The sequence below is a fragment of the Schistocerca gregaria genome, chromosome 9 (assembly GCF_023897955.1).
Source record: "Schistocerca gregaria isolate iqSchGreg1 chromosome 9, iqSchGreg1.2, whole genome shotgun sequence".
Classification (NCBI taxonomy): domain Eukaryota; kingdom Metazoa; phylum Arthropoda; class Insecta; order Orthoptera; family Acrididae; genus Schistocerca; species Schistocerca gregaria.
The window spans coordinates 209,178,176-209,193,096 of record NC_064928.1 but is presented as its reverse complement, the minus strand read 5'-3'; the positions used below and the strand labels follow the sequence as shown (position 1 = coordinate 209,193,096).

Here is a 14,921-nt window from a genome sequence, read left to right as displayed (position 1 = left end):
TCAGCAGTGGACATGAGAGAAAAAGTGAGAGTGAAAGAGAACGCAAATAATAAAGGTGGGGGGAGAGGAAGTGATGTGACTGACTGAGAAAGAAGTACAACTGATTGAGAAGGGGTCGGGAATGTGTTTGCTTAATAGATATATATATATTTTTTTCCCTTTTCCATAGGATAACTGACTGTGGAATTTTGACGTAACACAATATGTATTTCTATGGGACAGCAATGTTCAGACAACTTAACCATGTCTTACATCTTTGTAAAAAATGGTGTAGCTCACTCTTATTAAGAAATTGATCTAATCATTAGTTAACAGAAGAATGTGTTGTCAGTGAGAATTTTGTTAACAGGATATTGCCAACGCATGGAAAGGTCTGGAGACAGCTGAGAAAGCATTTGAGGAATGGTTGCTGTCTGAGATGATGAGGTAAATAATAATAGTAATAGTAATAGTAATAGTAATAGTAATAGTAATAGTAATAATAGTAATAGTAATAGTAATAATAGTAATAGTAATAGTAATAATAGTAATAGTAATAGTAATAATAGTAATAGTAATAGTAATAATAATGATAGTGGTAGTGATGACGACGACGATGATGATGATGATGATGATGATGATGATAGTGTTCCATACCTATTAATGATTAATGTATTTGCACTGAATCATAGCAATCTTGCCAATTTACGCACATTGCCATGTACCCAAAAAAAAGAAAGAAAGGCAACATCATGCAATCACCTGTGAGGGAAATGCACATATTTGTTGTACATGTATTGTCCAAAAATATGTCCAAGAACTCCGTATGGTATTTAATAATCTTGAAATGCCTCAAAACTTTTTAAAGTACATGCTGCTGGCTACATGTGGTGCTTAAGATGTAAAATTTGAGATGAGAGTTGAAAGGTGACCTGATAGCCCAATTTTCCCACTCCTACCGTTGCCAATATTAATTCTTGAAAACAGGTTTCTGAATGATACTGTCATTTTATGACTTCTTATTCTCGACCCTTCACTACACTGCCACCACCTCTACCCCTGTTCTAATGATCATTTCTAAAGAAAATAAGTAAAGATTTATATTCTGAAGAGACTTTCACAATTGTATTTGTTGACCCTATCAGCATTTTATTTGCCTATAAATGAGCAGACCAGGGATGACACTTACTTCTTGCTAATAAAACTGGAAAATCTAATTATGGTAGGCTTCTAAAAGTCTTTCCTAATTACAAGCTTTGTTCATTCATCTCGTTAGAGAAAGAAATGCCTTCAAGAGATAGTGACTGTTCTCAATATATTGTTACATTTTGATTGAAATGTTATAGTGAAATAGATGTGAATATTTTGCTTTAATTGTGAAATGTTAGTGGTACCATTATATTTTTAATTAATATGCTGTTTCTCATTCCTAAATCTACAAAGTAACATGACATCAAACATAAGTGAAAGATTTTCTTTCATACTTAATTAGTAAATACTTTATTGATCCACGGGTAGTTTGTCTGAAAGCCAAATACTTCCTAAAATTATAAATGTGCTTTATTGTCTACACTGATATGAAAAGCAAGTCCATGACAGAAGAGCAGTAATCTCAAAGAGGATGACTTAAGACTAGGACCCAGAGGCCACAGCTCTGTGTGCATTTGTAATTGTTAAGCTATCAACTGACAATATTTCCATTAAATTATTTTATAGTGGAATATTTTTTTAAAAAGTTTCTCACATAGTAAATTATTTAGTATTTCAATTCATAGCCAAGAATACTGGAATCTTTTACGAATTTCTTCTGATACAAATATTATGGAAAAAATAAAATAAATTAGTGAGTAGTCACATTTCGTTTCTATATACTTCCCTTTATATTGGAATTTATATTTCTGCATATTTGTAATATATTCATGTAACAGATTTTATCTTAAAACAATTCACTGTTTCCTAATGGTAAAGTAATGGAATTGTATCACACTAAACAGTGAAGTATTCAGTACCACTGTATTATGTTTGATCATAAATTACTTGTAAAATTATGTTTTGCTTGTCAGTTAAAACATGCAGCCCATCATTTACATTGGCATATATGAGCCTTCTGTCAGCCAGAACTGTAGAACATAATATACCTTTGTTCCCGTAAAAGTAATGTTCGGGATCATGAAAATGTAGGTATTGTGTACTTTAGTTTGTCAGATATTGCACTATTTCCTGTCTAATAAGTTAAGTCTCACAAACCATTGGGAATCCAAGCCTGAATGGTTAGCAATTAGTAGCATAAAACTATAAAACACAATGTATAAAATTATTTTGCAGTTTGTCAGTCATAGGGGACTACTACTAAATTCTATTGCTCCTAACTACTTACAAGCCTTCCTGCTGAGGTGTGGGTAATTTGCCAGTTCTCTGTATATCAATAAGATGTCCTGTATTCTTGAGCTTGCTATGCTATAAATGTACATTCATGGTAATTCAATTTAAAAAACTTAAAAAAAAAAGTGATCTACATGGTTAAATCTCCAAAGTTTTGAAACTGATTTGAAAGCAGTATCTCAACTGGAGGACTCCAGTGAGTGTCAGCAGGTGTACAAAAGTGAAATTTTTTGAAGATCTCGGCTACAGGGTGACATTTCTGCCCTCACAGGCTAGAGCGACTGGAGCACCTGGCGCAGAAGTTCAAGCACAAAGCCGACATCCACGAGGACTGGACCCGTGGCAAGGAGGAGATGCTGCAGAGCCAGGACTTCCGGCAGTGCAAGCTGAACGAGCTGAAGGCCCTCAAGAAGAAGCACGAGGCGTTTGAGAGTGACCTCGCTGCACACCAGGACCGTGTGGAGCAGATCGCAGCCATCGCTCAGGAGCTCAAGTGAGTACAGCTTTTGGGCTGAGGGCTTCTGAGAGTAGTGTGCGGGCTGTAATGGCCAGTTCGAGTGTGCACTACGGCTGCCGAGTACACTTCTACGTGAGAGAGTTAGTAACAATATTGCTAATAATTTATATGAGGTATTGGAGCATTAAGTATCTTGCGCTTGAGCCCACACACGTTTGTTGCAGCACCCTGGAGTACCACGACAGCGCCTCGGTGAATGCCCGCTGCCAGAGGATCTGTGACCAGTGGGACCGCCTGGGCAGCCTGACCCAGCGCCGCCGACAGGCCCTCGACGAGGCAGAGCGCATCCTGGAGAAGATCGACATCCTGCACCTGGAGTTCGCAAAGAGGGCTGCTGTGAGTAGGCTGTACTTTCTGCTGAATGTTATTAATGTATACTGAGTGACTCAGTGTGGTAAAGTGCCAACTGCAAATGTAGAGATCTGCTGTTTGATCTCCAGACTGTCATAGGAATATTTATTTATTTTTTTCAACTTGGATCTTGCACCTCTCGTAACGTGATACACTACTGGCTATTAAAATTCAGAGCATTCACACAAGGTTGGCGTTGGTGACGACACGTACAACGTGCCGACATGAGGAAAGTTTCCAACAGATTTCTCATACACAAACAGCAGTTGACCAGCGTTGCCTGGTGAAACATTGGTGTGACGCCTCGTGTAAGGAGGAGAAATGCATACCATCATGTTTCCAACTTTGATAAAGGTCGGATTGTAGCCTATCGTGATAGCGGCTTATCGTATCGAGACATTGCTGCTTGCGTTGGTCGAGATCCAATGACTGATAGTACAATATGGAATCGGCGGGTTCAGGAGGACTGATAGTACAATATGGAATCGGCGGGTTCAGGAGGGTAATACAGAACTGTGTGCTGGATCCCAACGGCCTTGTATCACTAGCAGTTGAGATGACGGGCATATTATCCGCATGGCTGTAATGGATTGTGCAGCCACGATTCGAACCCTGAGTCAACAGATGGGGACATTTGCAATACAACAACCATCTGCACGAACAGTTCGACGACGTTTGCAGCAGCATGGACTATTAGCTTGGAGACCTTGGCTGCGGTTACCCTCGATGCTGCATCACACATAGGAGCGCCTGCGATGGTGTACTCGACGACGTACCTGGGTGCAACGAATGGCAAAACGTCATTATTTTTGTATGAATCCAGGCTCTGTTTACAGCATCATGATGGTCGCATCCGTGTTTCGCGACATCGCGGTGAACGCACATTTGAAGCGTGTATGCCATACTGGCATATCACCCGATGTGAGGGTATGGGGTGTAATTGGTTACATGTCTGTCACCTCTTGTTCACATTGACCGCACTCTGAACAGTGGACGTTACATTTTAGATGTTTTACGACCCGTGGCTCTACCCATCATTTGATCCCTGCGAAACCCTAAGTTTCAGCAGGTCTTGTACGGGCCTTTCTGGATACAGAAAATGTTCGACTGCTGCCCTGGCCAGCACATTCTCCAAATCTCTCACCGGTTGAAAACATCTGGTCAATTGTGGGCTAGCAACTGGATCGTTACAATACGACAATCACTGCTCTTGATGAACTGTGGTATCGTGTTGAAGCCGCATGGGCATCTGTATCTATACATGCCATCCAAGCTCTGTTTGACCCAATGTCCAGGCGTATCAAGGCCGTTATTACGGCCACAGGTGGTTGTTCTGGGTACTGATTTCTCAGGATCTATGCACCCAAATTGCGTGAAAATGTAATCACTTGTCAGTTCTATATAATATATTAGTCCAATGAATACCCATTTATCATCTACATTTCTTCTTGGAGTAGCAATTTTAATGGCCAGTAGTGTAGATTCTGGGTGGAATTATGGTTCAGAGTCCATATGAAACTTTAGGCCCAGTTGTAACTGACTCTGTAAGTTGGTTCATAGATTAGAGGAAAGCAAAGATGCCTATAATCCAATCAAAATTTCTTGGCAGTTGATGTCTTTCACTTGCCATTACAGTATTGCCACATTGGCTGCTGGCTACAATTCAGTTATAGGCAACGTAACAGGCACGATGGGTCACTATACAAATGCTGTTAATGTGTAACATGGATCAATGTTGGAAGCGGAATGCCGTGAGCTATGACAGAAATGTGAGATGTTTTGTTGTCAGCTGATTTTAAGTGACTAATGAGTAAACTGCCGCAGATCATTTTGTAGCCCTAAATTTAACTCTTGTCCTAACCTAACCACAACCTTGTGACGTGAAGTATATCTGAGGAAACAGTGGTCAACAATCTGCAGCAGAACTGAAATCACTGTCACTGCATTCATAGTGATTAAAGCTAACCTCTACAAGGAAACTCTAGACAGAAAAATGTCTGTTCCAGCAGTAAAAGCAAACTGTAACTTCTCGCTGTCATTGATTATGTTAAATTATACTCCCACCTTGGGATATGAGGTTTTCCCAGTGCACGAAAATCTTGAAAATTTCTCGGGTATTCAGCCGGGTGGCATTGTCCAACAGGCACAGCCTCCGGTCTTGGCATTTCCGTGCAGTCTGCGGGTGGGGAAAGCGCAGAGTTGGGTGGTGGAGGAAGCGCAGTGCTCCGCGACAGATCGTGGACTGCACACCTTCCGTTGCCAGGGCTGCATGCAGAACTCTGCCAATGTGATCACAATGCGTCTTTCTCTTCAGTTGTCCTGACGGGTGGATTTCCGTGTAGACTATCATGTTTTAATCATACTCAAGGCTGGTTCCCACCAGGCCTTCTACAACTGGAAACTGCTGTCTTTATATTAGCTCATCGTGCAGGTGGATCTCCACTGCCTCATTGAGGATACAGTCCCAGACGGTGTTGCAGCTTCACACAATGTCATGCAAAGCTTATTTAATCTAAGCCAATCTCTGAGAGTACAATAAATGTATATGCGCTGCTGTATTGCGTCTTTTGTGGAAGGTTCCAGTGATGTTTGATTAGTGCCATGTGTGTAATGTATGTTTTTTATTTCCTTCCGCGCACGCGTGTTTGTGTTTGTGTGTGTGTGTGTGAGAGAGAGAGAGAGAGAGAGAGAGAGAGAGATGAAACACACAATAAAGCGGCCAGACACGAGATTTAGGATCCAAACTCATCGAGAAACTCCACCGAAGTGAACTTCCACAATTGTTGTTGCAGTTTACCAAAAGCAGACGGTTTAGGTATGACATTGAGTGCTCAGATTGGAGGAAACCAGTTCCAAACGGTGAAGTATCAGCTATCAAGTAATTTTAATTGGCCTGTAGTAAAACACTGTAGTGTTCAAACCAACCTGGTTGATGACAGTTTTACCTTTTTTGTACCCTCAAAAGCTCCAAAACCAAAAGTTATTGTAAAGTGCACATATTTCGCTGCAACAGGAAAATGAGTGTGGCATGACATGTATCTTTGGGCGTTTATTCTACTAAATCAAACACACAGAATGTTGTATATCTTCAAAATTATGGCATTGGTCATCAGGTTGTTAAAGTGGAGACTTTTTTTCCCGTTGATGTAGTTTATTGTTGATGAGTAAGCCAAGCACTAAATCATACACTCGTGAACCCATAGAAAATGTCTAGGACTAATTTGAATAGTGGGCACGACACAGCAATCATTGTTCCCATAATCTGATAGATGTATGGGATCTAAATGTCATTGAGTGCCTTCAATTAGATGTATCATACCAGAAAATACTTGGGAACATCCTTCTTTGTGAAATTAAGGCCTTTGTGAATGCTACAGGCATTATATAACTAGTGACCTGGAAGAATGATCATCTGGGCTACAGAGTATACTTCACAACACAGGCAAAACTATCAATGAAAGCAAGCAAACCTGCTGCAGGAACATCCATAACTTAGCATTATAGTAAAAATTGAAAATACCACTTCAGTTACAAGATTTTTTATTTTTCAGTGCTGGTATAAGCATTGAAAAATAAACAAACGTTACAACTGAAGCATTATTTTCAATCTTTACTGCTGATAGAAGATACTAAATACAGGCAAAAGCATGCAAACTATATATCAACACTGGACCTGGTGGAAGTAAGAAGTGAGAAGAATAGGAAGAAAAAAATGAAAGGATGGAAATAAGGATGCTTGTATTGCAGTTTTTGTCTGGATGGTTGGTGCTGATGCATTCCTCCAATGAATTTGGTGTTCTTGTCCTTACTAATGGACGCTGTATCTGCAATCGCGTACTGTGTTGAAAAACAAATGAAAGATCTCAGACAGATGGCATAGCTGTTAGTTTTGAGTAGCCATTGTCTGAATTTAGGAAGAAGGCAAGTGACTACGTTTCTAAGCATTAGATGCTGAACTGAGAAAACCAGAAGAGATTCCTGAGGAAGAAACTTGTGACCAAACATAGGAGAGTATTGAAGCAGCCAGATGAAAATTCTAACACGCACTTCATAGAAGCAGTACACAAGTGCTAACTTCAATTCAGGCAACTGTCATTAGGCAAACAGCACAATTTGAGTGGTAATATATTTATCAGTAATTTTTGAGTAATTTATGTGACTGAAATGTCACAAACTATTCTAAAGGTGGGTCAACCACAGCTAAAAAAATTGGTTGATGGAACTAGAACTTCCATACCACAATATTAAGCAAAGTTTTGTTTGCAAATGAGAATTAAAATTAATGAATAAATGAATGAATGTCCATATGTCTACATCTACATCTACATCTACATCCATACTCCGCAAGCCACCTGACGATGTGTGGCGGAGGATACCCTGAGTACCTCTATCGGTTCTCCCTTCTGTTCCAGTCTCATATTGTACGTGGAAAGAAGGATTGTCGGTGTGCTTCTGTGTGGGCTCTAATCTCTCTGATTTTATCCTCATGGTCTCTTCGCGAGATATACGTAGGAGGGGGCAATATACTGCTTGACTCTTCGGTGAAGGTATGTTCTCGAAACTTTAACAAAAGCCCGTACCGAGCTACTGAGCGTCTCTCATGCAGAGGCTTCCACTGGAGTTTATCTATCATTTCCGTAACGCTTTCGCGATTACTAAATGATCCTGTGACGAAGCGCGCTGCTCTCCGTTGGATCTTCTCTGTCTCTTCTATCAACCCTATCTGGTGCGGATCCCACACTGCTGAGCAGTATTCAAGCAGTGGGCGAACAAGCGTACTGTAACCTACTTCCTTTGTTGTCGGATTGCATTTCCTTAGGATTCTTCCAATGAATCTCAGTCTGGCATCTGCTTTACCGACGATCAACTTTATATGATCATTCTATTTTAAATCACTCCTAATGTGTACTCCCAGATAATTTATGGAATTAACTGCTCACAGTTGCTGACTTGCTATTTTGTAGCTAAATGATAAGGGACCTATCTTTGTATGTATTCGCATCACATTACACTTGTCTACATTGAGATTCAATTGCCATTCCTTGCACCATGCGTCAATTCGCTGCAGATCCTCCTGCATTTCAGTACAATTTTCCATTGTTGCAACCTCTCGATACACCACAGCATCATCTGCAAAAAGCCTCAGTGAACTTCCAATGTCATCCACCAGGTCATTTATGTATATTGTGAATAGCAACGGTCCTACGACACTCCCCTGCGGCACACCTGAAATCACTCTTACTTCGGAAAACTTCTCTCCATTGAGAATGACATGCTGCGTTCTGTTATCTAGGAACTCCTCAATCCAATCACACAATTGATAGTCCGTATTCTCTTACTTTGTTCATTAAACGACTGTGGGGAACTGTGTCAAACGCCTTGCGGAAGTCAAGAAACACAGCATCTACCTGTGAACCCGTGTCTAAGGCCCTCTGAGTCTCGTGGACGAATAACACGAGCTGGGTTTCACACGACCGTCTTTTTCGAAACCCATGCTGATTCCTACAGAGTAGATTTCTAGTCTCCAGAAAAGACATTATACTCAAACATAATACGTGTTCCAAAATTCTACAACTGATGGACGTTAGAGATATAGTTCTATAGTTCTGCACATCTGTTCGACGTCCCTTCTTGAAAACTGGGATGACCTGTGACCTTTTCCAATCCTTTGCAATGCTTCGCTCTTCTAGAGACCTACGGTACACCGCTGCAAGAAGGGGGGGGCAAGTTCCTTCGCGTACTCTGTGTAAAATCGAACTGGTATCCCATCAGGTCCAGTGGCCTTTCCTTTTTTGAGCGATTTTAATTTTTTCTCTATCCCTCTGTCGTCTATTTCTATATCTACCATTTTGTCATCTGTACAACAATCTATAGAAGGAACTACAGTGCAGTCTTCCTCTGTTTCAGTACCATTTTGGTCACAGAGTGTCTGGACATTTTGTTTTGATCCACCTACCACTTTGACATAGGACCAAAATTTCTTAGGATTTTCTGCCAAGTCAGTACATAGAACTTTACTTTCGAATTCATTGAAAGCCTCTCGCATAGCTCTCTTCACACTACATTTCGATTCGCGTAATTTTTGTTTGTCTGCAAGGCTTTGGCTATGTTTATGTTTGCTGTGAAGTTCCCTTTGCTTCCGCAGCAGTTTTCTAACTCGGTTGTTGTACCACGGTGGCTCTTTTCCATCTCTTACGATCTTGCTTGGCACATACTCAGCTAACGCATATTGTACGATGGTTTTGAACTTTGCCCACTGATCCTCAACACTATCTGTACTTGAGACAAAACTTTTGTGTTGAGCCGTCAGGTACTCTGTAATCTGCTTTGTCACTTTTGCCAAACAGAAAAATCTTCCTACCTGTTTTAATATTTATATTTACGGCTGAAATCATCGATGCAGTAACCGCTTTATGATCGCTGATTCCCTGTTGTGCATTAACTGATTCAAATAGTTTGGGTCTGTTTGTCACCAGAAAGTCTAATATGCTATCGCCACGAGTCGGTTCTCTGTTTAACTGCTCAAGGTAGTTTTCAGATAAAGCACTTAAAAATATTTCACTGGATTCTTTGTCCCTGCCACCCGTTATGAACGTTAGAGTCTCCCAGTCTCTATCCAGCAAATTAAAATCTCCACCCAGAACTATAACATGGTGGGGAAATCTACTCGAAATATTTTCCAAATTATTCCTCAGGTGCTGAGCCACAACAGCTGCTGAGCCTGGGGGCCTATAGAGACATCCAATTACCATGTCTGAGCCTGCTTTAACCGTGACCTTCACCCAAATCATTTCACAATTCGAATCTCCGTCAATTTACTTCGATACTATTGCACTTCTTATCGCTATAAACACGCCTCCCCCTTCACTGTCCAGCCTGTCCCTGTGGTATACACTCCAATCTGAGTTTAGGATTTCATTACTGTTTACATGTGGTTTCAGCCAACTTTCTGTCCCCAGCACTATATGGGCGTTGTGACCGTTTATTAATGAGAGCAGTTCTGGGACATTTTTATAGACACTCCTTCAGTTTACTATTAGCACATTAATATTGTTATTCCCTGTTGCATTTTGCCTACTCCTGCCTTGCCGCGTCTCAGGAGGCGTCTTGTCGGGCCTAGGGAGGGAATTCTCTAACCTAAAAAAAACCCATGTGCACTCCACACGTACTCCGCTACCCTCGTAGCCGCTTCCGGCGTGTAGTGCACGCCTGACCTATTCAGGGGGACCCTACATTTCTCCACCCGATAGCGGAGGGGTCGAGAAATTTGCACCCCAGCTCTCCGCAGAATCGTCTGAGCATCTGGTTTAAGCCTTCCACTCGGCTCCAAACCATCCGCCAACTGCCTGTACGAACTGAGGATGACCTCTGAACCCAGACGGCAGGAGTCATTGGTGCCGACATGAGCAACAATTTGCAGTCGGGTGCACCCAGTGCTCTCTATCGCCGCCGGTAGGGCCTCCTCCACATCTCGGATGACACCCCCCGGCAAGCAGACAGAGTGAACACTGGCCTTCTTCCCTGACCTTTCCGCTATTTCCCTAAGGGGCTCCATCACCCGCCTAACGTTGGAGCTCCCAATAACTAATAAACCCCTCCCCCCCGTGTGCCCACTCGGACCTTGCTGAAGGAGCAGCCACATGTCCACTCACAGGCAGAGCGGGCGATGCCACATGGCTCTCGTGCGCCGCGAATGCCGCTGAACCCGCCACTCCCCTTGGGGAGAGGGTGGCCCAACCGTGCCCGGTACCCGCGAAGATGTCTCGACAGCAGGGACAGTGGGTGAAGCGTGTAACAACTGGGGTGTACCTTGCGAAGCACCAGACTCACCACTGCCGCTACACTCCGAGGCAGCAGCCTGAAGACGGCTGACCGTGGCCATCAACACGCTCAGCTGTTCGCGAAGAGTGGCTCCTCCTGCGTCTGTACACAGCAGTCACACATCCTATCCATCCTAAGGAATCAATTTACTGAAGAGACTTAATCAACCGCATTACCTGTTTGTTGTAGTCCTTTCAAAGGACTATGACTGGTTTCACATCTTAAAGGTGCATCCTCAGGTGCATTTAAGTAACCACTTCATGCCTGGTGAGAATTAAGATGTTTCCAAGGTGCAGCTGTAAATGAAAGTGAGTGATCTGTCAGTGGTCATCATCAAACTGAAAGGTTGTTAGAGACAAATGGCGGGCATTCAAAATGAAGTCCATAAGCTAAAAATATGTGGGTGAGGAAGTTTCAGTACTGTCTAACCAACCACATGTGTTGCTGTGTGAATTCCCACTTATTGGGATTTCCACTTCCACATTTTCTCAACTTACAGATTTTATTTAGGGTGCCCATCATTTATATTTAACAACCTGATGACAGCATTTGAGGGATCACTCACTTTCATTTATAACTGCACTTTGGGCCATCGTAATTCTCATCCGGCATGAAGTGATAACTTAAATATACCTGAGGATGCACGTTTATGCTGTGAAACTGGTTGTGGAACTTGAACTACAGTAAATGGCTATTGCGGTCACAAGGACTTTGATTCGTTTTAATTCTGATTTGCTAATAATGTACTGTATTATACTAAGGTATGGAAGTTCCAGTTCCACCGATCCTGACTGAAGTGTGTTGTTACTGCATGAACTGATATAGTTTTAAGCTAATAAATAGTTTTTCTTTTTTTCTTTTTTAGAGAGAGAGAGAGAGAGAGAGAGAGAGAGAGAGAGAGAGAGAGAGAGAACCACAGACTTTGAAAAATGATGCAATAGAAATTTTTACCAATGCAAATATTGCTGTTGCACTTTTAAAATGCACAGAGCCCTGGTTTTAAGTAGAATATACCCTAGCAACACCAGTGTCTGACTCACAAATTTCTTACTTTACAGCCATTCAACAACTGGCTGGACGGCACCCGGGAGGACTTGGTGGACATGTTCATCGTGCACACGATGGAGGAGATACAGGGCCTGATCGATGCTCACGGCCAGTTCAAGGCGACATTGGGCGAGGCGGACAAGGAGTATACCGCAATTGTCGGGCTGGTGCGAGAGGTTGAGGCGACAGTGCAGAAGTACCAGGTGCCGGGCGGTTTGGAGAACCCGTACACCACCCTCACTGCCAACGTGAGTACCTGCTCTGCACAGTGGAACTTCTGGCATGGCACAGTATTACCATTGTCTGTGTTGTGGGGGGACAAGCTCTGCTTGACATCACATTTACCTTGTGTCTCTGGTCAAGGAGCTAATGCACACATTGAAGACAAGCAACTTAATATTATCTATCATAAACAATTGGTCAAACAAATACAGCAACTGAACAGTTTTTATTAATTGTGTTTGTGCAAAGATGTGTTTTCAGCTTTCATCTGTCTTCAGAGCATAACATATTTATATCTTTCCTATACAGCTAAATGCAATTCATAAAAATGTTGCAATATTATGAAAAAGATAGTTGCTACTCACTATATAGTGGAGATACTAAATAATAGACTTCAAAGACTGTTACAAAATGAGCTTTCAGCTGGCAAAGCCTTTGTTGACACACACTCTCACAAATGCTTCTCACACATATGATAAGTCTCTTCAACTGAAATCAGTCTGGCTTCAGCTGCCAGATACTGTGCTTGTGCTTGTGCTTGTGCTTGTGTGTGTGTGTGTGTGTGTGTGTGTGTGTGTGTGCGCGTGTGTGTGCGTGCGCGTGTGTTTGTGCGTGCGTGCGTGTGTGTGTTTGTTTGTTTTGGCTATTTTTGATAAAGACCTTGTTGGCCGAAAGCTCATTTTGTGGCAGCCTTTTTCTTGTGCCTTTCTGCGTCTCAGCATCTCTCCTATTTGGTGAGTAACATAATATTGTCACATTCCATCCTTAATTTTCCATCGCTTGATAAAAATGTTGTATTTATGAAGGTATGTTATTCCAACTGAAGATGGGTCAAAGTCCACAATGTGTCTTGGTGTGAGTAAACCTGTAAAACACACACACACACACACACACACACACACACACACACACACACACTCCGCAGAGTGCCTTTAATGAAAAGAGAGAGAGAGAGAGAGAGAGAGAGAGAGAGAGAGAGAGAGAGAGAGAGAGAGAGAGAGAGAGATTAAAATACTGAAGTGAACTTCTAAGCAATTGGGAATAAATTCCTAAAATGTGTCATGCTGTGCATGAGAAAGTGTAACGATGATGGCTAACAAACATAGATCAGCATTTCATCCATCTACAAGAACTGTAGTTGTATTTATTGAAATAATCAGCATTAAGTTTCGCAAAACTTACGTTATTTCCTTCACTGGTTTCAGACACCTGGTTGCTCCCTTCTTCAGAGAGTTATAAATGTCACATTTTTTTGCAAGTGTCAAAAATAGATGTATGCAGCATATAGCTTTGGTTATGAGGTTTGGCATGATGTCTGCACTTGTTGTAAGGCTTCTTTATACTATTTTTGTACAGGCATTGTGAACCACATGTCCACAGCAATATGCTGCGTGAATCTTACATCTGACACTTGCAAATAATATGATAGTTATAACATGCTGAAGGAGGACACTAGGTGCCCTAAATCGGTTAGAGAAATAATATATGGTGATGGTGTTGGTGATGAGTATTGTACCCTTTCGTGGGCAGCAACTGATAACTCGTTGCTGCCAAGTGAATTGGACTTCCCTCTTGGAAGGGTACGTTAAAAAAAATTGGCAGAGCTTGTCAACTGAAAAAGGAAAACTTCTTAAAAACATTTATATATTAAAATATGGTATATGATACTACCACACACAACAGTTTCATTTTTTTTGGAAGGTCATTTATTTGTAATGCATTATTTACATACTCTTTTGGTATTCTGATCCGTTATTTTAGGAGTAACGTAATACAAAAGTCTGATAACCCCTAAAAATAATAAAAGTAATAGAGTTGCAGACACACACAACAAAAAGTTTGTTACACACTAAGCTTTTGGCCAAAGCCACTTTTGAAAAAGAACACTTACATTCACAGAAGCAAGAACACCTCTCACACACAACCACTGTCTCTGGCCACTCTGATTAGACTGAAATGCATCAAACAGGAGCAACAGTCCATAGTGGGATGGGGAAGGCGGAAGGATAGTAGGGTAAGGTGGGGGAAGAGGAATCAGTGCAGACTTGTGGAGCATGAAGAGATGGCATGTGGCACGACAAGGCCGCCAGCAGCTGTCTCGGGAGACGCAACACAAATTTAAGCTCAGGATGTTTCATTATAGTGTATACTTTGCTGTTGGGTGAGGATGTCTTTCTGATTGTGTAACTTGTTTTCTTTGGCACTGACAGCCTCCTGCACAAAATAAATTTGTTGTGGTGATATTTGCATCTTATATGAAAGGAATAATCAAAGTTTTGTTTGGAAGATCGTATAAAAATAATTATGAAGAAGTGATTGTATCAAATGCAGTAGTGTGATTTTTATTTGCATTTTTTGCTTGCAAGGAAGATATGGGCACCCAGTTCCAGGTACGGGAAAGTATCTCTAGCGGAATGCTGCTGATATTAGCGCTGCACGTGAATGCAGTTTCCACAGCCGCTTTCCACTTGCAGCTTGCTCATTGCTGTGTTTGAGATCAGACTCTCGAGCATCATAAGTGTTGTACAGACAGTGGATCCACCTCACTTTCAGAATATTGCAGCACAATAAACATCCTGGAAAGTGTTCCCTTTCTCACTCC

At 41.7% G+C, this 14,921-nt stretch overlaps 1 protein-coding gene across 2 annotated transcripts in view; it reads left to right on the top strand.

Moving 5' to 3' along the window:
* The window catches only part of LOC126291620 (alpha-actinin, sarcomeric), a 443,231-nt gene that overhangs the window by 399,574 nt on the left and 28,736 nt on the right, over positions 1–14,921 (top strand). For both annotated transcript variants that reach the window (XM_049985169.1, XM_049985168.1), the window contains exons 8-11: positions 350–426; positions 2,633–2,854; positions 3,043–3,214; positions 12,109–12,345. In XM_049985169.1, the coding sequence (XP_049841126.1) occupies positions 350–426; positions 2,633–2,854; positions 3,043–3,214; positions 12,109–12,345 (708 nt within the window). The remainder of the gene's footprint in view (positions 1–349; positions 427–2,632; positions 2,855–3,042; positions 3,215–12,108; positions 12,346–14,921) is intronic.